Source organism: Elephas maximus, chromosome 3 (assembly GCF_024166365.1).
Source record: "Elephas maximus indicus isolate mEleMax1 chromosome 3, mEleMax1 primary haplotype, whole genome shotgun sequence".
NCBI lineage: Eukaryota > Metazoa > Chordata > Mammalia > Proboscidea > Elephantidae > Elephas > Elephas maximus.
Genome location: NC_064821.1, coordinates 7,906,654 through 7,930,935, shown reverse-complemented (window position 1 = coordinate 7,930,935; position 24,282 = coordinate 7,906,654). Strand labels below are relative to the sequence as shown.

Below are 24,282 nucleotides of genomic sequence, written 5' to 3'. Positions count from 1 at the left end.
CTAGGAAGTATCAAGCCTGGAATTTGAACCCGGCCTATCTAGCTCATGCCTCTCTGAGTCTCAGTACCCTGGGCACTGGGTACCTCTTTCACAGGTTGCCATGTGGATTAGATGAAATGATGCATTTAGCACAGTGTCAGGCACAGAAACGTGACATAGCATCACTATTTTTATTATTCAGCAACAAATGTCTCTTAAGTGCCTACTGTGTTTCAGGCACTGTGTTGGGTGCTGAGCAAACAATGAAATGACCCCCCCTCCCAGCCTCGAAAGCTCACAGTCTCGAGCCATGCTGTCCAATGTGGTGGCCACTAGCTACATGTGTTTGTTGAGCACTGTGGTATGTGGCTGGTCCAAACTGATGTGTACTATAAGTGATAAGGAGGCCCTGCATAGTGCAAATGGTCAACACACTTGGCTGCTAACCAAAAAGTAGGAGGTGTAAGTCTACCCAGAGGTGCCTCGGAAGAAAGACCTGGAGATCTACTTCTGAAAAATCAGGCACTGAGAACCCTACGGAGTGTAGTTCTACTCTGACACACGTGGGGTTGCTGTGAGTCTGAACTGACTCAACAGCAGTTGTACCCTAGAGCACATGGTCTTAACGGTGACAGCAGACTCAGTCTTCATCCTATGGCATCACCCAGGAGATGGAACTCCTCTCTCTGGCCTCCCTGGAGGTTGAGGTACGGGGGAGGAAGTACCAAGGGCAGAGATGCTGACGCCTGCTGTCCCCCAGGTCCTGGCAGACACCAAGGAGCTCATCTCCTCCAAAGTGTCGGGTGCCCGAGAAATGGTGTCCAACACCGTATCCTGTGCCAAGGACACCGTGGCCACCCGAGTGACGGAGGCGGTAGACATGACTCGGGGCACCGTGCAGAGTGGCATGGACATGACCAAGTCTGTGGTGACCAGCGGTGTCCACTCTGTCATGGAATCCTGCGTGGGTCAGATGGTCCTGAGCGGGGTCAACACGGTGCTGGGCAGGTCGGAGGAGTGGGTGGACAACCACCTGCCCATGACGGACGAGGAACTGGGTGAGTACTCCTCGGGGTCCCTTCTCCACACTTCCTGCCTAGGGGACTCTCTCTGCCATTTAGAGTGTCTGTCACTCCCTGCCGTCTCATTCCATGTCCTCTGTAGCTCCCATCATTGCCCACCTGGACCAGACTACTCACCTCCACCTGGTCCAGCCCCGTCATCCTCACTTGGGCCAGTGCAGGTACCTCCATCTTGGTCTCCCACCTTCATCTCCCCAGTTGGTCCTCCCCTCAACAGCCAGAGGGCGCCCGTGAGCACCTGAGTTAGGGCCTGTCCCTCTGCTCACAGCCGGCCAGGGCTCCCACCTCCCTGGAGTAAAAGCCCAAGTCCTCCTGGCAGCCCACAGGGCCCTGCATGACCGACCTGTCCCCTCCCTGCCGTCCCCTCCTCCTTTCTCCCCCTTGCTCACTCCGCTCCAGCCACACGGGCCTCCTCGCTGTTCCTCCAACTCTCCAGGCCCGGTTCTGCCTCAGGGCCTTTATGTGGACTGTGCCTTCTGCCTGGAACCTCTTCTGCCGTATAAACTATGTTACGCTTACTGGGCTAGATGTTCCCCGCGACCACGGTCCCCACAGCCCTCAGCCCAGTAATTTGGTCCCTCAGGGAGTTTGGGTGTGTCTGTGGAGCTGCCACGACCTTGCCTTGGACAAGTTGTGCTGACTTCCCCAGTGTTGTGCACTGTCTTCCCCTTCACCAAAGTTACCACTTATCTACTGTCTGTTTAGTGTTTTTCCATCCTCACCCCTGTCCTCCCTTGTAACCATCAAAGATTGTTTCTTTTTGTGTAAACCTTTTCATGAGTTTTTATAGCAGTGGTCTCATACAATATTTGTCCTTTTGTGACTGACTTATTTCACTCAGCATAATGCCCTCCACATTCATCCGTGTTGTGAGATGCCTCACGGATTCATCATTGTTCTTTATCGTTGTGTAATGCTCCGTTGTGTGTAGGTACCATAGCTGGTTTATCCATTCATCTGTTGATGGGCACTTAGGCTGTTTCCATCTTTTTGCTACTGTGAACAATGCTGCAGTGAACATGGGTGCGCATATGTCTGTTCGTGTGACGGCCCTTATTTCGCTAGGATATATTCCTAGGAGTGGGATTGCTGGATCACATGGTATTTCTATTTCTAGCTTTCTCAGGAAGCGCCATATCATTTTCCAAAATAGTTGTATCATTTTGCATCCCCGCCAGCAGTGCATATGACTTCCGATCTCCCCCCAGCCTCTCCAACATTTGTTATTTCCTGTTTTATTGATTCGTGCCAGTAATGCTGGGGTGAGACGGTATCTCACTGTGGTTTTGATTGGCATCTCTCTGATGGCTAGTGATCGTGAGCATTTCCTCGTGTGTCTGTCGGCCACTGGAATGTCTTCTTTGGTGAAGTGTCTGTTCATTTCCTTTGCCCATTTTTTTAATTGGATTGTCTTTTTGTTGTAGGGGTGATGAATTTTCCTGTAGATTTTAGAGATTAGATCTTTGTCAGATTTGTCATAGCCAAATTTTTTTCCCAGTCTGTAGGTTCTCTTTTTACTCTTTTGGTGAAGTCTTTTGATGAGCATAAGTGTTTAATTTTTAGAAGATCCCAGTTATCTAGCTTGTCTTCTGGAGTGTGTGTGTTGTTGGTTATGGTTTGTACCTTGTTAATGCCGTGTATTAGGGCCTCTAGCGTTGATCCTGTTTTTTCTTCTACGATCTTTATATGTATGTATGGTTTAGATGAAGGTTTACAGAGCAAATTAGTTTCTCATTAAGCAATTAATACACATACTGTTGTGTGAAATTGAAATTGGTTTCCAACCCTGTGATGTGTCAACACCCTCCCCTTCTCAACCTTAGGTTCCCCGTTTCTATTCATCCTGCTTTCCTATCCCCTCCTGCCTTCTGGTCCTTGCCCCTGGGCTGGTGTGCCCATTTAGTCTCGTGTACATAGTTGAGCTATGTGTATTATTGTTTGTTTTATAGGCCTGTCTAATCACCATTTTGCTCTTTTGAGATCTAGCCGTAGTCGATCAGATTGACAACAGCAACCCAAAAGATTAGACAGGAACCTTAGGGGGCAGTGAGTTTATGTTAATGGGGGAGAAACAACTCAGAAAAGGAGGGCGAGAATGGCTGTACAACTTGAAGAACGTACTCAATGTCACTCAAGTGTACATGTAGAAGCTTGAGTTGGTGTATGTTTCCGCAGTGTATATTCACAACAACCGTTGTGATCCATGGGGTTGTCATTGGCTGATTTTTGGGAGTTGATTGCCAGGCCTTTCTTCCTAGTCTATCTTAGTCTGGAAGCTCTACTGAAACCTGTTCAGTATCCTAGCAATACACGAGCCCCCACTGGCAGACGGGTGGTGGCTATGCATGAGGTGCACTGGCTGGGAGTTGAACCTGGGTTTCCTGAATGGAAAATGCCCTGCCATTGACCCACCAGTGCACACTAGGCTAGGGCCTTTTAATCCTATCAGATCTAGTTCCCGTCCTTCCTATTGTGCAGCTGGGGAAAACTCAGGCCCAAGGCTTCACAGCTTGTGAGCAGCAGATGGTTGTTTTCGAGGACTGTCGTGTCGATTTGGACTCACAGCGACCCCCCGTGTAAGACAGTAGAGCTTTCGCATAGTAGAGCTGCCTCTAGGGTGTAATCTTTATGAGAGCAGGTTACCAGGCCTTTGTTCTGTGGGGCCACCAGCTGGCTTTGAACCGCCAACCTTTCAGATAGCAGCCAAGCCCTGAATCGTTTGCACTGCCAGGGCTCCTTCTGAGCAGCAGAACCAGGGCATAAACTTGGGCAGTGCTATTCCAGAGGCTGCATGCGGGGGGCGCCTGAGCTGCCCTCCTCACGTGCTGAACTTTTTGTGGTTTTTCTCCTCCCGCCCTTGCAGCTGGCATCGCCACCTCCCTGGAGGGCTTCGACATGGCCTCGGTGCAGCAGCAGCGGCAGGAGCAGAGCTACTTTGTGCGCCTGGGTTCGCTGTCATCGCGGCTGCGCCAGCACGCCTACCAGCACTCCCTGAGCAAGCTGCAGCACACCAAGCAGAGGGCTCAGGAAGCGCTGCTGCAGCTGTCACAAACGCTCAGCCTGGTGAGGCCCCACTGCAGCCAGGGGTGCAGGGACAGGTTATCAGTCAGTGTCTGCTGTGTGACAAATAGCCCCAGAACTTAAAATGACAGCAATTTATTTCTCGCAGTGCTGCGGGTTGGCTCGAGGCTGGGCATCTCCATAGGCTCTCCTCCTCCAACAGGCTAGCTGAGGTTTTTTCACGTGGTAGCAGCGGCGGCAGCAGCAGCTTAAGGGTTTCAGGTGCAGTAAGAGCAAACAAGTTGCTATGCACACGCGACTTTAAGCCTCTGCTTGTGTCTCATTTGTCCATGTCCCGCTGGCCGAGTCAGGTTACAAGGGTGGAGAAATTGATCTGTAGGAGGAGGTACAGAGAATTTGTGGCCAGCTTCTTTGCAACGACCACACAGGGCATGAGTGAGTTGGTGATTAAACCAAAGCCCACAGAGCCCACCATTTCACCACAGCTATGGGGGAGCCCTGGTGGCACAGTGGTTAAGAGCTCAGCTGCTAACCAAAAGGCAGCAGTTCAAATCTACCAGCTGCTCCTTGGAAACTCTATGGGGCAGTTCTACTCCGTGCTATAGGGTTGTTATGAGTAGGTACCAAATCGACAGCACCTAACAAATGCAAAAAATGGAAAACCTAAAGATCCCTGGTGGTGCAACAGTTAAGCTCTCTTCCGCTAACTGAAAGGTTGGCAGTTCGAACCCACCCAGTGGCTCCATGGAAGAAGAGACCTGGCGATCTGCTCCCATAAAGATCACAGCCTAGAAAACCCTATCGGGCAGTTCTACTCTGTCACTTGGGGCCGCTATGAGTCAGAATTGACTCGACGGCACCCAACAACAACAAAAAGAAAACCTGTTTGAAAACAGTGACCATCCCTCTTTTCCCTTTCTAGGCCATCTCATGAAACCAAACCAAACCCGTTGCCATCAAGCCAATCCAACTCAACGCGACCCCCCCATGTATGTCAGAGTAGAATTGTGCTCCATAGGGTTTTCTTGGCTGTGATCTTTATGGAAGTAGATCGACAGGCCTTTCTTTCGTGGCACCACTGGGTGGGTTCTAACCTCCAACTTTTAGGTTAGCAGTTGAGCTCAAATTATTTGTACCACACAGAGACCCAGACAATCTCATAAGTCAGATACAAGAAGGACTTCCCAGCCTCCTTCGGGAATCCTACCTCTTCTGGGGCATGTGGGGTCTCTGCTTGCTTTAAAGAAGTGCTAATAGGAGCCTCCTCTGCTGCTGTCTCCTGCTCCAGATGGAAACTGTCAAGCACGGAGTAGATCAGAAGCTGCTGGAGGGTCAGGAGAAGCTACACCAGATGTGGCTCAGCTGGAACCAGAAGCAGCTCGAGGGGACCAAGAAGGACCCAGTCAAGCCAGAGGTATCCCCCGGGGTTAGCAGAGGGGGTAGCTGGGGCTTCTACCTTCACTCTCCAGGCCTCTGCTTACTGGCCCACCTACCTGGAATGCTTTCCCTAGCCTCACCTCTTGGTAACTGTCTTGAGAATCCAGTGACACCTCCTCCAGGAAGCCTGTCTTGATTTCTACTCTTTGTGGGTGTTGCTTCTGAACCGCGGGACACTTCATAGTGACGTGAATCAGACTCCAGGCAGTTTTTTTTGGTTTTTGTTTTTGTGGTGGAAATGGGCACAATAAAACATACACCAATTCAACAATTTCTACCAGTACAATTCAGTAACATTGATTCCATTCTTCAAGTTGTACAACCATTCTTGCTCTCCTTTTCCAAGTCGTTTCATCACCATGAACATAAACGCATTGCCCCCTAAGCAAAAACTCCCCCTCTCCCCCTCCCTGAGGCAATTAAAATATATATATTGTATTTTTTTGTTTGTTTTTGTTAAGAATGTACACCAGCAGAACCTAGACCATAACAACAATTTCAACACGTACGATTTTGTACATTGGTTACATCCTTCAAGTTGTGTCACTGTTCCCACCCTCCTTTTCCAAATTGTTCCTCCCCGTTAACGTAAACCCACGCCCCACCAAGTTCCCTATCTAATCTTTCGAGTTGCTGTTGTCGATTTGATCCCATATAGTTCTTTAGATATATATATTATTAATAGTCTTTTATATTTGTCTGTTTTTAGTAATATTCATTACTTTTCTTCAACATTTGTCTTTTTTGTAATGTTAACCAAGTAATACATGCAACCAAAACCAAACCAGTTGCCACGGACTCTACTCCAACACACGGCAAACCCATGTGTGTCAGAGTAGAACTGTGCTCCATGGGGTTTTCTTTCTTTTTTTTTTTTTTTTTTTAATAATTTTTATTGTGCTTTAAGTGAAAGTTTACAAATCAAGTCAGTCTGTCACATATAAGCTTATATACACCTTACTCCATACTCCCATTTACTCTTCCCCTAATGAGTCAGCCTGCTCCCTTCCTCCAGTCTCTGCTTTCGTGACCGTTTTGCCAGTTTCTAACCCTCTCTGCCCTCCCATCTCCCCTCCAGACAGGAGATGCCAACACAGTCTCAAGCGTCCACCTGATACAGGTAGCTCACTCTTCATCAGCATCTCTCTCCAACCCATTGTCCAGTCCCTTCCATGTCTGATGAGTAGTCTTCGGGAATGGTTCCTGTCCTCGGCTGACAGAAGGTCTGGGGACCATGACCTCCAGGATTCTTCTAGTCTCAGTCAGACCATTAAGTCTGGTCTTCTTATGAGAATTTGGGGTCTGCATCCCACTGTTCTCCTGCTCCCTCAGGGGTTCTCTGTTGTGCTCCCTGTCAGGGCAGTCATCAGTTGTGTCCGGGCACCATCTAGTTCTTCTGGTCTCAGGATGATGTAAGTCTCTAGTTCACGTGGCCCTTTCTGTCTCTTGGGCTCATAGTTATCGTGTGACCTTGGTGTTCTTCATTCTCCTTTGATCCAGGTGGGTTGAGACCTATTGATGCATCTTGGAAGGCCGCTTGTTAGCATTTAAGACCCCAGACGCCACAGTTCAAAGTGGGATGCACAATGATTTCATAATAGAGTTTATTATGCCGATTGACTTACAAGTCCCCTTAAGCCATAGTCCCCAAACTCCCACCCTGGCTCCGCTGACCTTCGAAGCATTCAGTTTATCCTGGAAACTTCTTTGCTTTTGGTCCAGTCCAGTTGAGCTGACCTTCCCTGTATTGAGTATTGTCCTTCCCTTCACCTAAAGTAGTTCTTATCTACTAACTAATCAGTAAATAACCCTCTCCCACCCTCCCTCCCTCCCTCCTCTCGTAACCACAAAAGAGTGCGTTCTTCTCAGTTTATACTATTTCTCAAGAACTTATAATAGTGGTCTTATACAGTATTTGCCCTTTTGCATCTGACTAATTTCACTCAGCATAAGGCCTTCCAGGTTCCTCCATGTTATGAAATGTTTCACAGATTCGTCACTGTTCTTTATCGATGCGTAGTATTCCATTGTGTGAATATACCATAATTTATTTAACCATTCATCTGTTGATGGACACCTTGGTTGCTTCCAGCTTTTTGCTATTGTAAACAGTGCTGCAATAAACATGGGTGTGCATATATCTGTTCATGTAAAGGCTCTTATTTCTCTAGGGTATATTCCAAGGAGTGGGATTTCTGGGTTGTATGGTAGTTCTATTTCTAACTGTTTAAGAAAACGCCAGATAGATTTCCAAAGTGGATGTACGGTTTTACATTCCCACCAGCAGTATATAAGAGTTCCAATCTCTCCACAGCCCCTCCAACATTTATTATTTTGTGTTTTTTGGATTAATGCCAGCCTTGTTGGAGTGAGATGAAACCTCATCGTAGTTTTAATTTGCATTTCTCAATGATCAAGAGCATTTTCTCATGTATCTGTTGGCTGCCTGAATATCTTCTTTAGTGAAGTGCGTGTTCATATCCTTTGCCCACTTCTTGATTGGGTTGTTTGTCTTTTTGTGGTTCAGTTTTAACAGAATCATATAGATTTCGGAGGTCAGGCTCTGGTCGGAGATGTCATACCTGAAAATTCTTTCCCAGTCTGTAGGCAGTCTTTTTACTCTTTTGCTGAAGTCTTTAGATGAGCATAGGTGTTTGATTTTTAGGAGCTCCCAGTTATCTGGTTTCTCTTCGTCATTTTTGGTAATTTTTTGTATTCTGTTTATGCCTTGTTTTAGGGCTCGTAACGTTGTCCCTATTTTTTCTTCCATGATCTTTATTGTTTTAGTCTTTATGTTTAGGTCTTTGATCCACTTGGAGTTAGTTTTTGTGCATGGTGTGAGGTATGGGTCCTGTTTCATTTTTTTGCAAATGGATATCCAGTTATGCCAGCACCATTTGTTAAAAAGGCTATCTTTTCCCCAATTAACTGACACTGGGCCATTGTCAAATATCAGCTGCTCATATGTGGATGGATTTATATCTGGGTTCTCAATTCTGTTCCATTGGTCTATGTGCCTGTTGTTGTACCAGTACCAGGCTGTTTTGACTACTGTGGCTGTATAATAGGTTCTGAGATCAGGTAGAGTGAGGCCTCCCACTTTCTTCTTCTTTTTCAGTAATGCTTTACTTATCCGGGGCTTCTTTCCCTTTCATATGAAGTTGGTGATTTGTTTCTCCATGACTTTAAAAAATGTCATTGGAATTTGGATTGGAAGTGCATTGTATGTGTAGATGGCTTTTGGTAGAATAGACATTTTTACTATGTTAAGTCTTCCTATCCATGAGCAAGGTATGTTTTTCCACTTAAGGAGGTCCTTTTTAGTTTCTTGCACTAGTACTTTGTAGTTTTCCTAGTATAGGTCTTTTACGTCTTTGGTAAGATTTATTCCTAAGTATTTTATCTTCTTGGGGGCTACTGTGAATGGTATTGATTTGGTGATTTCCTGTTCGATGTTCTTTTTGTTGATGTAGAGGAATCCAAGTGATTTTTGTACGTTTATCTTGTAGCCTGAGACTCTGCCGAACTCTTCTACTAGTTTCAGTAGTTTTCTGGAGGATTCCTTAGGGTTTTCTGTGTATAAGATCATGTCATCTACAAATAGAGATAATTTTACTTCTTCCTTGGCAATCTGGATGCCCTTTATTTCTTTGTCTAGCCTAATTGCTCTGGCTAGGACCTCTAGCACAATGTTGAATAAGAGCGGTGATAAAGGGCATCCTTGTCTGGTTCCCGTTCTCAAGGGAAATGCTTTCAGGTTCTCTCCATTTAGAGTGATGTTGGCTGTTGGCTTTGTATAGATGCCCTTTATTATGCTGAGGAATTTTCCTTCAATTCCTATTTTGCTGAGAGTTTTTATCATGAATGGGTGTTGGACTTTGTCAAATGCCTTTTCTGCATCAATTGATAAGATCATGTGGTTTTTGTCTTTTGTTTTATTTATGTGGTGGATTACATTAATGGTTTTTCTAATATTAAACCAGCCTTGCATACCTGGTATAAATCCCACCTGGTCGTGGTGGATTATTTTTTTGATATGTTGTTGAATTCTATTGGCTAGAATTTTGTCGAGGATTTTTGCATCTATGTTCATGAGGGATATAGGTCTGTAATTTTCTTTTCTTGTTGTGTCTTTACCTGGTTTTGGTATCAGGGAAATGGGGCTTCATAGAATGAGTTAGGTAGTATTCCATCATTTTCTATGCTTTGAAATACCTTTAGTAGTAGTGGTGTTAACTCTTCTCTGAAAGTTTGGTAGAACTCTGCAGGGAAGCCTTCCGGGCCAGGGCTTTTTTTGTTGGGAGTTTTTTGATTACTTTATCAATCTCTTATTTTGTTATGGGACTATTTAGTTGTTCTACTTCTGATTGTGTTAGTTTAGGTAGGTAGTGTTTTTCTAGGAATTCATCCATTTCTTCTAGGTTTGCAAATTTGTTAGAGTACAATTTTTCGTAATAATCTGATATGATTCTTTTAATTTCAGTTGGGTCTGTTGTGATATGGCCCATCTCGTCTCTTATTTGGGTTATTTGTTTCCTTTCCTGTATTTCTTTAGTCAGTCTGGCCAATGTTTTATCAATTTTGTTAATTTTTTCAAAGAACCAGCTTTTGGCTTTGCTAGTTCTTTCAATTGTTTTTCTGTTCTCTATTTCATTTAGTTCAGCTCTAATTTTTATTATTTGTTTTCTTCTGGTGCCTGATGGATTCTTTTGTTGCTCCCTTTCTATTTGTTCAAGTTGTAGGGACAGTTCTCTGATTTTGGCTCTTTCTTCTTTTTGTATGTGTGCATTTATCGATATAAATTGACCTCTGAGCACTGCTTTTGCTGTGTCCCAGAGATTTTGATAGGAAGTGTTTTCATTCTCGTTGCATTCTATGAATTTCCTTATTCCCTCCTTAATGTCTTCTATAACCCAGTCTTTTTTGAGCAGGGTATTGTTCAGTTTCCAAGTGTTTGATTTCTTTTCCCTGATTTTTCTGTTATTGATTTCCACTTTTATGGCCTTGTGGTCTGAGAAGATGCTTTGTACTATTTTGATGTTTTGGATTCTGCAAAGGTTTGTTTTATGACCTAATATGTGATCTAGTCTAGAGAATGTTCCATGTGCACTAGAAAAAAAAGTATACTTTGCAGCAGTTGGGTGGAGTGTTCTGTATAAGTCAATGAGGTCAAGTTGGTTAATTGTTGTAATTAGGTCTTCCGTGTCTCTGTTGAGCTTCTTACTGGAAGTCCTGTCCTTCTCCTAGAGTGGTGTGTTGAAGTCTCCTGCTATAATTGTGGAGGTGTCCATCTCACTTTTCAGTTCTGTTAAAGTTTGTTATATGTATCTTGCAGCCCTATCATTGGGTGCATAAATATTGAATATGGTTATGTCTTCCTGGTCAATTGTCCCTTTAATCATTATGTAGTGTCCTTCTTTATCCTTTGTGGTGGATTTAAGTCTAAAGTCTATTTTGTCAGAAACTAATATTGCTACTCCTGCTTTTTTTGGTTGTTGTTTGCTTGATATATTTTTTTCCATCCTTTGAGTTTTAGTTTGTTTGTGTCTCTAAGTCTAAGGCGTGTCTCTTGTAGGTAGCATATAGACAGCTCGTGTTTCTTTATCCAGTCCGAGACTCTCTGTCTGTTTATTGGTACATTTAGTCCATTTACATTCAGTGTAATTATAGATAAGAATGTGTTTAGTGCTGTCATTTTGATGCCTTTTTATGTGTGTTGTTGACAATTTCATTTTTCCACTTACTTTTTTGTGCTGAGACATTTTTCTTTGTAAATAGTGTGTTCCTCATTTTCATAGCAGTCAAATTTATGTTTGCTGAGTCGTTATGTTTTTCTTGGTTTTTATTTTGAGTTATGGAATTGTTAGACCTCTTTGTGGTTACCTTAATATTTAACCCGATTTTTCTAAGTAAAAACCTAACTTGTATCATCCTGTATTGCCTTGTTTTCCTCTCCATATGGCAGTTCTATGCCTCCTGTATTTAGTCCCTCTTTTTGATTATTGTGATCTTTTACATAATGACCTCAATGATTCCCCGTTTTGAGCATTATTTTCTTTTTAAAATTAAGCTTAATTTGTTTTTGTGATTTCCCTATTTGAGTTGATATCAGGATGTTCTGTTCTGTGACCTTGTGTTGTGTTGTTATCTGATGTTATTGATTTTCTGACCAATTTCCTTTAGTATTTCTTGTAGCTTTGGTTTGGTTTTTGCAAATTCTCTGAGCTTGTGTTTATCTGTAAATGTTTTAATTTCACCTTCATCTTTGAGAGAGAGTTTTGCTGGATAAATGATCCTTGGCTGGCAGTTTTTCTCCTTCAGTGCTCTCTATACGTCATCCCATTGCCTTCTTGACTGCATGGTTTCTGCTGAGTAGTCTGAACTTATTCTTATTGATTCGTCTTTGTAGGAGACCTTTCTTTTATCCCTGGCTGCTTTTAAAATTTTCTCTTTATCTTTGGTTTTGGCAAGTTTGATGATAATATGTCTTGGTGATTTTCTTTTTAGATCAATCTTATATGGGGTTTGATGAGCATCTTGGATAGGTATCCTTTCATCTTTCCTGATGTCAGGGAAGTTTTCTGCCGACAGATCTTCAACTATTCTCTCTGTTTTTTCCGTTATCCCTCCTTATTCTGGAACTCCAATCATACGGAAGTTATTCTTCTTGATAGAGTCCCACGTGATTCTTAGGGTTTCTTCTTCTTTTTTTCTTTTATGTGATTTTTCTTCAACTCTGTTGGTGTCAATTCCCTGGTCCTCCACCTCCCCCACTCTGCATTCCAATGCCTCGAGTCTGCTCCTCTGACTTCCTATTGAGTTGTCTAATTCTGTAATTTTACTGTTAATCTTTTGGATTTCTGAATGCTGTCTCTCTATGGATTCTTGTAGCTTCTTAATTTTTCCACTATGTTTTTGAATAATCTTTTTGATTTCTTCAATTGCTTTATCAGTGTGTTCCTTAGCTTTTTCCGTAGATTGCCTTATTTCATTTTTGAGGTCATCCCTGATGTCTTGAAGCATTCTGTAAATTATTTTTTTATATTCTGCATCTGGCAATTCCAGGATTTTATCTTCATTTGGGAAAGATTTTGATTCTTTAATTTGGGGAGTTGTAGAAGCAATCATGGTCTGCTTCTTTATGTGGTTTGATATCGACTGCTGTCTCTGAGCCATCTGTAAGATATTGTAATGATTTATTTTATATTTGCTCACTGAGTCTTATCTTGTTTTGTTTTCTTTCGATATATGTAGATGGGCTACTAGATTGCACTGTCTTGATTGTTGTAGGCTTTGAATCACTTATGCCCTCTTACCAGCTGGTTTGGGACGTTACCAGAAATATAAGCCTAAGAGTCCATTCACTATTCTTGAGTAGAATCTGATTTTGGGTCACAAAATGTGTGGGATAGACTGTTACCTATTCACTTAGAGGAGTAGTGGTGATAGTTGTGTGCACCAGATTCTAGTAGCAGCAGGGGGTCACATTCCAGGGGGGGCAGGATGCTGACAGGCTTCCCCCAAGTGCCAGTGAGGTAGGTGTGTCTCTATTCCTAAAGCACTTTGGTGGGTGGCCTCTGCAGCTGTACCTTAGGCACCCAATGCATGTACCTCTACAGATTGGTAGATGTCACTATCCTCAGACCCCTATGGCAGGAGGTTAGGTGGTTTGGGTGGAGCTTCAGCCCTCAGTTCCCCCTTGTGGGTCAGTGAAGGCTCTGTTTAATAGGTAGAAATGTCAGACCTGGGAAACTCGTCTTTCCAGTAATCCGCTAAAACAATTACAGTCAGATCACTATCAGAATTGCCTTTGCATTATAATAGCCACCTTGTTCCCTGTAGGGATGAAAGCCCAAGACTGTGGATCTCATATGCTTGGCTGGAGCTGGTTCTGTATTTTTAGTCCAATTTCGGGAAGTCAGGGAAGGATTCTTGGTCCCTGGGTTTTTTGTAGCTGCTTCTCTCAGGCCAGAAGAATGGGTTAGGAAAAGACAAAACAAACAAAAAACCCGCAGAGCACTTCACTCTCTGGCCCAGGAAATTCCAATGTTAATGAAGCCACTTGGGAAGGGGGGGGTGGGATCAGATAGATAGGAGAGAGTAGCACCCGGGAATATAGACAAAGTTACTTATCTTACTTGGTGAGGACTGTTTTTTCTGAGATTCTTGGGGGCATGTAGCCTGTGTGTGCTGGCTGGGTCAGGATTGCGCCTGGGGGTCAGGCCCACGTCCTTTGCTTGTGCTGTCTCAGAAGCCGTGGTCAGTTCCTCCGCTCCCAGTCCAAAGCCCAGCGCCACGGTTCCGCAGCTGGGACGCTGCACTGCAGGCTCCAAAACCAGTCGTTGCCTCCCTGTGACTTCTCCTACTGTCAGCCGCGTCGCTGCACTACCTGCGTTCACTGGCGGGGCTTCCCCCAGGTCACTTCAGGGGGCTAGGGCTACCTCCCGTGTTTGCGCTGTCTCAGGATGCCATGCTCAGCCCCCCTGCGCCCAGTCCAAAGCCCAGCGCCAAGGTTTTCTGACTAGGACGCTGGCTCCAGGCACTGAAAGCAGTCGCTGCTTCCCCATGGTTGCTTGTTCGTTCTCTCATTAGCCCCATTAGTGTGCAGCCTGCTTGCGCTGGCTGAGCCTCTACAGAGGTTACCCTGGGGGCTAGAGGTTAGGGCTGTGTCCCGTGCCTGCCCTGCCTCAGCAAGCTGCAATCAGCACCGCCACTCGGTACCAGGGAACCGCGAGGGCTCAAGGCCGTGGGGTGGGTCGCGGGATCTAGAAGCGGTCGCTGGTTCAGGGCGCAGCTTTTTGCTCACCTATCACTCAGATCAACTCTTTAGATCTGTGTTTGATGGTCAGGGTTCGTGGATTGTCAGGTATGTGATTGATTCACTGTTTTTCCGAGTCTTTGTTGCAAGAGGGATCCGAGGTAGCGTCTACCTAGTCAGCCATCTTGGCCCCGCCTCTTTCTCTTTCTTTCTTGTGATTTATTTTGTTGTTGTTGTTGTTGAGACTATACACAGCAGTACGTACACCAATTCAGCAATTTCTGCACATACTGTTCAGCAATATTAATCACATTCTTCAAGTTGTGTAACCATTCTCACCTTCTTTTTCCGAATTTCTCTCCCACCCCCATGAACATAAACTGGCTCTCCCCTAAGCTTCCTATCCAATTTTTGAAGTTACTATTGCCAGCTTGATCCCTGTCTTAATTATCTAGTACTGCTAGAACAGAAATACCACAAGTGGATGGCTTTAACAAAGAGAAATTCATTCTCTCACAGTCTAAGAGGCTAGAAGTCTGAATTCAGGGTGCCAGCTCCAGGGGAAGGCTTTCTGTCTCTGTCCATTCTGGGGGAAGATCCTTGTCATCAGTCTTCCCCTGGTCTAGGGGCTTCTCTGCACAGGGACCCTGGGTCTAAAGGACATCCTCTGCTCCTGACTCTTCATTCTTGATGGTAGGAGGTCCTCCCTGTCTCTGCTGGATTCTCTTGTATCTCAGAAGAAATTGGCTCAGTACACAACCTAATCCTGTAGATTGAGTCCTGCCTAATTAACAAAATTGGCTCTAATCCTGCCTCATTAACATCCTAGAGGTAGGATTTACAACACATAGGAAAATCACATCAGATGGCAAAATGGTGGACACTCACACAATACTGGGAATCATGGCTTAGCCAAGTGGACACACATTTTGGGGGGGCACAATTCCATCCATAACAATTCCATATAAACAGATCATAAAAGACCACGATGCTCAAGGGAGACATTCTTTACTGGTTAAGAAAAATTAATGTTTGGTTTGAAGACTTCAAGGGATATTTGTGGTTTAAGGTTTAAAGATGATCTCAGGACAGGTTTCAGGGGCTCACCCAGCCTCCTTGAGGCAAATTTTTACGTGTCTCAATTTGCTAAATTCCAAGCCACGTCTCCTTTATCTTGAATCTCGAATTCTTTCCTGTGCCAGCGTTCCATCAAAGCCTCTGTGCTCACCCACCTGGGTTTTTGAAACAACTTCTTCTTCTTCTTTTTTTTTTTATTGTACTTTAGATGAAGGTTTACACAGAAAACTGGCTTCTTATTAAACAATTAATATGCATACTGTTTTATGACATTGGTTGTCAACACCATGACATATCAACACTCTCCCCTTCTTGACCTTGGGTTCCCCATTTACTGGCTTTCCTGTCTCCTGCCTTCTCGTCCTTGCCCCGGGGGTTGGTATGCCCATTTGGTCTCATTTTGTTTTATGGGCCCGTCTCATCTTTGGCTGGTGGGCAAACCTCAGGAGTGACTTCATTACTGTGCTATAAGGGTGTCCAGGGACCATACTCTTGGGGCTTCTCCAGTCTCTGTCACTCTAGTAAGTCTGGTCTTTTTTTTTTTTTTTTTTGAGGTAAAATTTTGTTCTGCATTTTTCTCCAGCTCTCCAGCTCTGTCTGGAACCCTGTATTGTGATTCCTGTCAGAGCAGTCAGTGGTGGTAGCTGGGCACCATCTAGTTGTACTGGACTCAGCCTGGTGGAGGCTTTGGTAGTTGTGGTCTATTAGTCCTTTGGACTCACCTTTTCTTTTGAATGACTTCTAATGAACCTTCTCTTGCTGCTTCCAGTCTGTCCCAAGCATCAGCCTCTCATGTCCTGGTTTGACACCTTTTTCCACCTATACTGCCACTCAACCTTTCATTAAATCAACATCTTATTCCTCATTTTGGATGATACTCCCTTAAGGTCAAGTCCATGCTAACACCATAGATTCTCAGCTTAACCTCTCTGGTCCTTGGTTTCCTCTGCTGTAGGGTCATTAAGATTACACAAGTTAAATGCGTGTACACATGTTCATAGCAGCACTATTCACAATAACCAGAAAGCAGAAACAACCCGAATGTCCATCAATGGACAAATGGATAAACAAAATGTAGTCCATCTATACAATGGAATATTACTCAGCCAGAAAGAGCCCCGATACATGCTACAATGTGGCTGGAGCTTGGAAACATTATGCTGAGTGAAAGTGCCAATCACAAAAGGACAAATATTGTGTGATTCCATTTATATGACGTATCTAGAACAGACAAACCCATCAAAGCAGGAAGTTGATTAGTAGTTGCCTAGGGATTGGAGGCAGAGAGGGAAGAATGGAGGGGTGGAGGGAGACTGCTAATGGATCCAAGGCTTCTTCTGGGAATGCTGAAACTGTTCCGGAATTAGATAGTGGTGATGGTTGCATAACCTTGTGAATTTACTAAAACACACTGAATTATACACTAAAAAGGTGAATTGAAGGTACGTCAAATATATCTCTGTTTTTAAAAGATTAACTGAATTGATATGCAAAGCACATAGTAAGGGCTACAAAAGCGATGTTTAAAAAATAATGTGATATCTTTATAAATACAAAACTGTTCAGTGTGCAGACCTGAGCCACCTGTCTCCAATGCCCCCACCCGCGGAGGACAGCAGCAGGAAGAACCTTTCAAATAAGCAAAGCAGATCTGAACTCCCCTATGTCAACACCTCCCTGCCACTCAACAGGTTCAAGTCCAAAGCTCTCAGCTGATAGAACTCTGGGCAAAGTCTTACCTCCCAGCCCCCTCTTATCTCTCTCCAGGGGAATTTTGAAAGCCCTGATCTCAACTGCGTTCTTGCCCAACAGCTTACTACTTCCACCTAGAAAGTTCTTCCCAACTTTCTCCACCTGGCTAGTGCTTCTTTTCTTCCTTCCCTTCCTTCCTTCTTTCCCCTTTCTTCCCTTCCCTCCCTTCCTTCCTTCCTTCCTTTTTAAATAACAGCTTTACCTGTATCCGTTACTGCAGCGTCAATTCAGAGTCATAGTGACCCTATAGGACAAAGTAGAACTGCCCCATAGAGTTTCCAAGGAGCGCCTGGTGGAGTCAAACTGTTGACCTTTTGGTTACAAGCTGTAGCACTTAACCACTATGCCACCAGAGTTTCCAAATAACAGCTTTATTGAGACATAATTCACACACCATACAATTTACCCATTTAAAGTATACAATTCATTGGTTTTTAGTAGATTCACAGGATTATGTGACCACCACCACAATCAGTGTTGAACATTTTTCTCATGCCAAAAAGAAACCCCTTGGTTAGGCCATTAACCGTCACTCCTTGTTCTTCCCTCTCCTCCACCTCTGTTGTTGTTGGGTGCCATCAAATTGATTTCAACTCATAAGGACTCCATGTGACCGAGTAGAACTACTCTATAAGATTTCCTAGGCTGTAATCTTTATGGGAACAGATTGCCAGGTCTTTCTCCCAAGGAGCCGCTAGGTGGATTTGAACTGCCAGTGTTTTAATAAGCAGCCAAGCGCTTAACCATTGCGCAACCTCTAGGCAACCACTAATCTACTTTCTGTCTCTATGCATTTGCCCATTCTAGATATTTCATGTAAGTGGGACCATACAATAATTGTCTTTTGTGACTTATTTATTTCACTTGGCGTGTTTTCAAGGAGTTCTCGGATAGCACAAATGGTTAAGCACTCAACTATTAGCCAAAAGGCTGGAGGTTCAAACCCACCCAGAGGTACCTTGGAAGACAGGCGAGGTGATCTGCTTCCGAAAGATCACGGCCTTGAAAACCCTACGGAGCAGTTCTACTCTGCACACATGGAGTAGTCATGAGTTAGAATCTACTGGACAGCAACTAACGGCAACAACTGACAATGTTTCCAAACTTTGTTTCTCTTTATAGCTGAGTATATCCTATTATACACATATATATATGTACATTTTGTTTACCCATTCATCTATCCATGGACATTTAGGCTGCTTCTACCTTTTGACTATCGTGAATAGCGCTACAGTGAACATAGGTGTACAAGCATCTGTTTGCGTTCCTGCATTTAATTCTTTTGGGTCCATACCAAGGAGCAGAATTGCTAGATCATATAATAATTCTGCGTTTAACTTTTTTTTTGGGGGGGGGGGAGTTCACAATTTATTATGTAATTGAGAAAAGCATTGCATTATTTTTTTACATAGTTGAAAAAAAATTTTTTTTATTAACTTTTATTGAGCTTCAAGTGAACGTGTACAAATCAAGTCAGACTGTCACATATAAGTTTATATACATCTTACTCCACACTCCCACTTGCTCTGCCCCTAATGAGTCAGCCCTTCCAGTCTCTCCTTTCGTGACAATTTTGCCAGCTTCCAACTCTCTCTATCCTCCCATCCCCCCTCCAGACAGGAGATGCCAACACAGTTTCAAGTGACCACTTGATATAATTAGCTCACTCTTCATCAGCATCTCTCTCCCACCCACTGTCCAGTCCCTTTCATGTCTGATGAGTTGTCTTCGGGGATGGTTCCTGTCCTGTGCCAACAGAAGGTTTGGGGACCATGACCGCCGGGATTCCTCTGGTCTCAGTCAGACCATTAAGTCTGGTCTTTTTATGAGAATTTGGGGTCTGCATCCCACCGATCTCCTGCTCCCCCAGGGGTTCTCTGTTGTGCTCCCTGTCAGGGCAGTCACCGATTGTGGCCGGGCACCAACTAGTTCTTCTGGTCTCAGGATGATGTAGGTCTCTGGTTCATGTGGCCCTTTCTGTCTCTTGGGCTCTTAGTTGTCGTGTGACCTTGGTGTTCTTCATTCTCCTTTGCTCCAGGTGGGTTGAGACAAATTGATGTATCTTAGATGGCCGCTTGTTAGGATTTAAGACCCCAGACGCCACATTTCAAAGTGGGATGCAGAATGATTTCATAATAGAATTGTTTTGCGAATTGACTTAGAAGTCCCCTTAAACCATGGTCCCCAAACCCCCGCCCTTGCTCCGCTGACCTTTGAAGCATTCAGTTTATCCCGGAAACTTCTTTGCTTTTGGTCCAGTCCAATTGAGCTGACCTTCCATGTATTGAGTGTTGTCCTTCCCTTCACCTAAGCAGTTCTTATCTACTAATTAATCAGTAAAAAACCCTCTCCCACCCTCCCTCCCTCCCCTCCTCGTAACCGCAAAAGTACGTGTTCTTCTCAGTTTTTACTATTTCTCAAGATCTTATAATAGTGGTCTTATACAATATTTGTCCTTTTGCCTCTGACTCATTTCGCTCAGCATAAGGCCTTCCAGGTTCCTACATGTTACGAAATGTTTCAGAGATTCGTCACTGTTCTTTATCGATGCGTAGTATTCCGTTGTGTGGATATACCACAATTTATTTACCCATTCATCCGTTGATGGACACCTTGGTTGCTTCCAGCTTTTTGCTATTGTAAACAGAGCTGCAATAAACATGGGTGTGCATATATCTGTTTGTGTGAAGGCTCTTATTTCTCTAGGGTATATTCCAAGGAGTGGGATTTCTGGGTTGTATGGTAGTTCTATTTCTAACTGTTTAAGATAACGCCAGATAGATTTCCAAAGTGGTTGTACCATTTTACATTCCCACCAGCAGTGTATAAGAGTTCCAATCTCTCCGCAGCCCCTCCAACATTTATTATTTTGTGTTTTTTGGATTAATGCCAGCCTTGTTGGAGTGAGATGGAATCTCATCGTGGCTTTAATTTGCATTTCTCTAATGGCTAATGATCGAGAGCATTTTCTCATGTATCTGTTAGCTGCCTGAATATCTTCTTTAGTGAAGTGTGTGTTCATATCCTTTCCCACTTCTTGATTGGGTTGTTTGTCTTTTTGTGGTTGAGTTTTGACAGAATCATATAGATTTTAGAGATCAGGCTCTGGTCGGAGATGTCATACCTGAAAATTCTTTCCCAGTCTGTAGGTGGTCTTTTTACTCTTTTGGTGTCTATCTGTAAATATCTTAATTTCGCCTTCATATTTCAGAGAGAGTTTTGCTGGATATATGATCCTTGGCTGGCAGTTTTTCTCCTTCAGTGCTCTGTATATGTCGTCCCATTGCCTTCTTGCCTGCACGGTTTCTGCTGAGTAGTCTGAACTTATTCTTATTGATTCTCTCTTAAAGGAGACCTTTTTTTTCTCCCTGGCTGCTTTTAAAATTTTCTCTTTATTTTTGGTTTTGGCAAGTTTGATGATAATATGTCTTGGTGTTTTTCTTTTTGGATCAATCTTAAATGGGGTTCGATGAGCATCTTGGATAGATATCCTTTCGTCTTTCATGATGTCAGGGAAGTTTTCTGTCAGCAGATCTTCAACTATTTTCTCTGTGTTTTCTGTTCTCCCTCCCTGTTCTGGGACTCCAATCGCACTCAAGTTATCCTTCTTGATAGAGTCCCACATGATTGTTAGGGTTTCTTCTTTTTTTTTTAATTCTTTTATCTGCTTTTTTTTCAGCTATGTTGGTGTTAATTCCCTGGTCCTCCAGATGTCCCAGTCTGCATTCTAATTGCTCGAGTCTGCTTCTCTGACTTTCTATTGCGTTGTCTAATTCTGTAATTTTATTGTTAATCTTTTGGATTTCTACATGCTGTCTCTCTATGGATTCTTGCAACTTATTAATTTTCCATTATGTTCTTGAATAATCTTTTTGAGTTCTTCAACTGTTTTATCAGTGTGTTCCTTGGCTTTTTCTGCAGTTTGCCTTATTTCATTTCTGAGGTCATCCCTGATGTCTTGAAGCATTCTGTAAATTAGTTTTGTATATTCTGTATCTGATAATTCCAGGATTGTATCCTCATTTGGGAAAGATTTTGATTCTTTTGTTTGGGGGGTTGTAGAAGCTGTCATGATCTGCTTCTTTATGTGGTTTGATATCGACTGCTGTCTCCGAGCCATCACTAAGATATAGTAGTGGTTTATTCTATAATTGCTCACTGAGTCTTATCTTGTTTTGTTTTCTTTCAATATACGTGGATGGGCTACTAGATTGTGCTGTCTTGTTTGTTGTAGCCCTTGACTTACTTATGACCTATTACCAGCTGGTATGAGCTGTTGCCAGATATATGTGCCTGAGTCTATTCACTATTCTTGAGTAGAATCTGATTTTGGGTCATCAAGTGTGTGCTGCACCCTAACACCTATCCACCTCGAGAAGTAGTGGTGATATTTGTGTGCACCAGGTTCTAGTAGCAGCTGGGGTTCACCCTCCAGGGGGGCAGGATGCTAACAGGCTTCCCCCAAGTGTCAGTGAGGTAGGTGTGTCTCTATTCCTATAGCACCTTGGTGGGAGGGCACTGCAGCTGTACCTTAGGCCCCCAATGCAAGTACCTCTACAGATTGGTAGGTGTCACCCTCCTTAGACCCCTAAGGCAAGAGGCTAGGTGGTCTGGGGGGAGCTTCAGCCCTCAGTTCCCTGTTGTGGGTCAGTTAGGGCTCTGTTGAATAAGCGGAGATATCAGACCTGGGAAACTTGTTTTTCCAGAAAATCCGCTAAAAAAAAATGCAGTCAGATCCCTATCAGAACTGCCTTTGGATTATAACCGCCACCTTGTTCCCTGTAAGGATAAAAATCCGAGATTTGGATCATATATGCTTGGCTGTAGCTGGTTCTGTGTTTTTAGTCCAATTAGGGATGGATTTTTGGTCCCTGGGTTTTTTGTGGTTCCTTCTTTCAGGCCGGAAGAATGGGTTCGGAAAAGAGCAAAAAAAAAAAGGGAAAAGCAAAGCCACAGCGGAGCCAGAGCCATTCTCCCTCTGGCTCAGGGAATTCCAATGTTAATGAAGCCGCCTAGGAAGGGTGGGGGAGGGTTCAGAGAAACAGGAGAGTAGCACCCCGGAATATAGCCAAAGTTGCTTATCTTGCTTGGAATGACTATTTTATCTGAGATTCCTGAGGGGCGTGTCACCTATGTGTGCTGGCTGTGTGGAGATTTCCCCCGAGGGTCTGGCCCGCTGAAGCCGCGGTCAGATCCTCCGCTGCCAGTCCAAAGCCCAGCGTCAAGGTTCCCCTGCTGGGACACTGCACTCCCGGCTCCAAAATCAGTCACTGCCTCCCAGGAACTTCTCGTCCCGCCAGCCGCGTCGCCGCGCCACTCCTGCGGACCAGCTGGACCCCCTTCTGGGGTTAGTTCAGGGGAGTAGGGCTGCGCCCCATGCTTGGGCCGTGACAGCGCCCAGTCAAAAGCCCGGCGCCAAGGTTCCCCGGCTGGGATGCTGCACTCCCGGCTCCAAAACCAGTCACTGCCTCCTGGGGACTTCTCCCACCAGCCGTGTCGCCACGCTACCTGCGCAGACCGGCTTGGCCCCCTCCTGGGGTCAGTTCAGGGGGGTAGGGCTGCACCCCTTGTTTGTGCCGTCGCAAGATTTTGTGTTCAGCTCCCCTGGGCCCAGACTTAAGCCCGGCGCCAAGGTTACCTGATTGGGATGCTGGCTCCAGGCTCCGAAAACAGTCGCTGCTTCCCCGTATTTGTTCGTTCTCTGTCTCTAAATCTGTGTTTGTTGTTCAGGGTTCGTAGATTGTTATGTGTGTGATCAATTCACTTGTTTTTCCTTGTCTTTGTTGCAAGAGGGATCCGAGGTAGTCTACCTAGTCCGCCATCTTGGCCCCGCCTCCTGCGTTTAACTTTTTAAGGAAGCTCCAAACCATTTCCCACAGTGGTACTACCATTTTACAATCCCACCACCAATGGATGAGGAAAGAGGTGGTATTATTAACCCCCACGTTAGACCGCCTTGCTCTGGAAAGACTTTCCTGAAGGTCAGCTCCAGAACCCCTGCTTGCTTTTCCTCAGCTTCCAGGCCAGTGGCTCCAAACCTGATGGTCCTGACTCTCCCTCCCCAGCAGGTTGAGTCCCAGACGCTCACCATGTTCAGGGACACTGCCCAGCAGCTGCAGGCCACCTGTGCCTCGCTGGCATCCAGCCTCCAGGGCCTGCCCACCAACATCAAGGACAAGGCCCATCAGGCCCGCCGCCAGGTGGAGGACCTCCAGGCCACCTTCTCCAGCATCCACTGCTTCCAGGACCTGTCCAGTGCTGTCCTGACCCAAAGTCGCGAGCAAGTGGCCAAGGCCCGTGAAGCCCTTGATGAGATGGTCGAGTATGTAGCCCAGAACACTCCCATCATGTGGCTGGTGGGACCCTTCACCCCTGGGATCACTGAGAAAGCCCCAGAAGAGAAGAAGTAGAGAGAGGAGGGGGCTTGGGGGCTCTGTCCCTCCCTGAGGGGGCAGCCACAGCGCTCGATTCCGACACCAGCGGCCCTTTTGGGAACCAGCTTTTCTAACCACTTGTCTCAGCTGCCAATGTGGAAAACTAAGGTCCTCAAAACTAAGACCCCACCCAACTCATCTCCCCTCACCCTCTCTGAGCTCAGAGGAAGCATGTTGTGAGCCTCCCCCTCTGTCAGCAATTAGGGTGAGATTTCCACATACCAGGTCCCCCCAAATTTTGTTTTGTAAAAATCAGGGGTGTGGTTCTTATATTCTCCCTTTTCTGCATCAAGGCCCCAGGTATCAGCCTTAAGCTAATGGGACTTGGACTTTCCGTGTGAGAAGTGGGCCTCTGGGGGGAGGGGAAAGGTACAATGAAGCTGCTGAGACATATTCTACAGCAGAAGGAGGCAGGGGCCTGGCCAGCGTGTTCAAGTGCCTTGATGCTTCCTTTAAGTATTATCTTAATAAATTTTACTTGCAGCTAAGAACTTGTGTGTGTGTGTGTGTTTCCTAGACCTTTTGTAAAAAAGTACCACAAACTGGGTGGCTTATAAGAACAGAAATTTATTTTCTCTCAATTCTGGAGAGAATTCCTGGCAGTGTGAATAGTTAGGCACTTGGCTACTAACGGAGAAGTTGGCCGTTTGAATCCACTTGGAGGTGCCTTGGACGAAAGTCCTGGTTGTTGACTCCCCAAAACTCAGCCTTTAAAAACCTTATAGGGCACAGTTCCACTCTG

The 24,282-nt window shown here is 44.8% G+C and overlaps 1 protein-coding gene across 2 annotated transcripts in view; it reads left to right on the top strand.

The window, feature by feature from the left end:
• The window catches only part of PLIN3 (perilipin 3), a 36,541-nt gene extending 12,498 nt beyond the window's left edge, over positions 1–24,043 (top strand). For both annotated transcript variants that reach the window (XM_049876479.1, XM_049876480.1), the window contains 4 exons: positions 740–1,037; positions 3,925–4,124; positions 5,371–5,496; positions 23,172–24,043. In XM_049876479.1, the coding sequence (XP_049732436.1) occupies positions 740–1,037; positions 3,925–4,124; positions 5,371–5,496; positions 23,172–23,516 (969 nt within the window). In that variant the 3' untranslated portion in view covers positions 23,517–24,043. The remainder of the gene's footprint in view (positions 1–739; positions 1,038–3,924; positions 4,125–5,370; positions 5,497–23,171) is intronic.
• Positions 24,044–24,282: the final 239 nt, after the last annotated feature.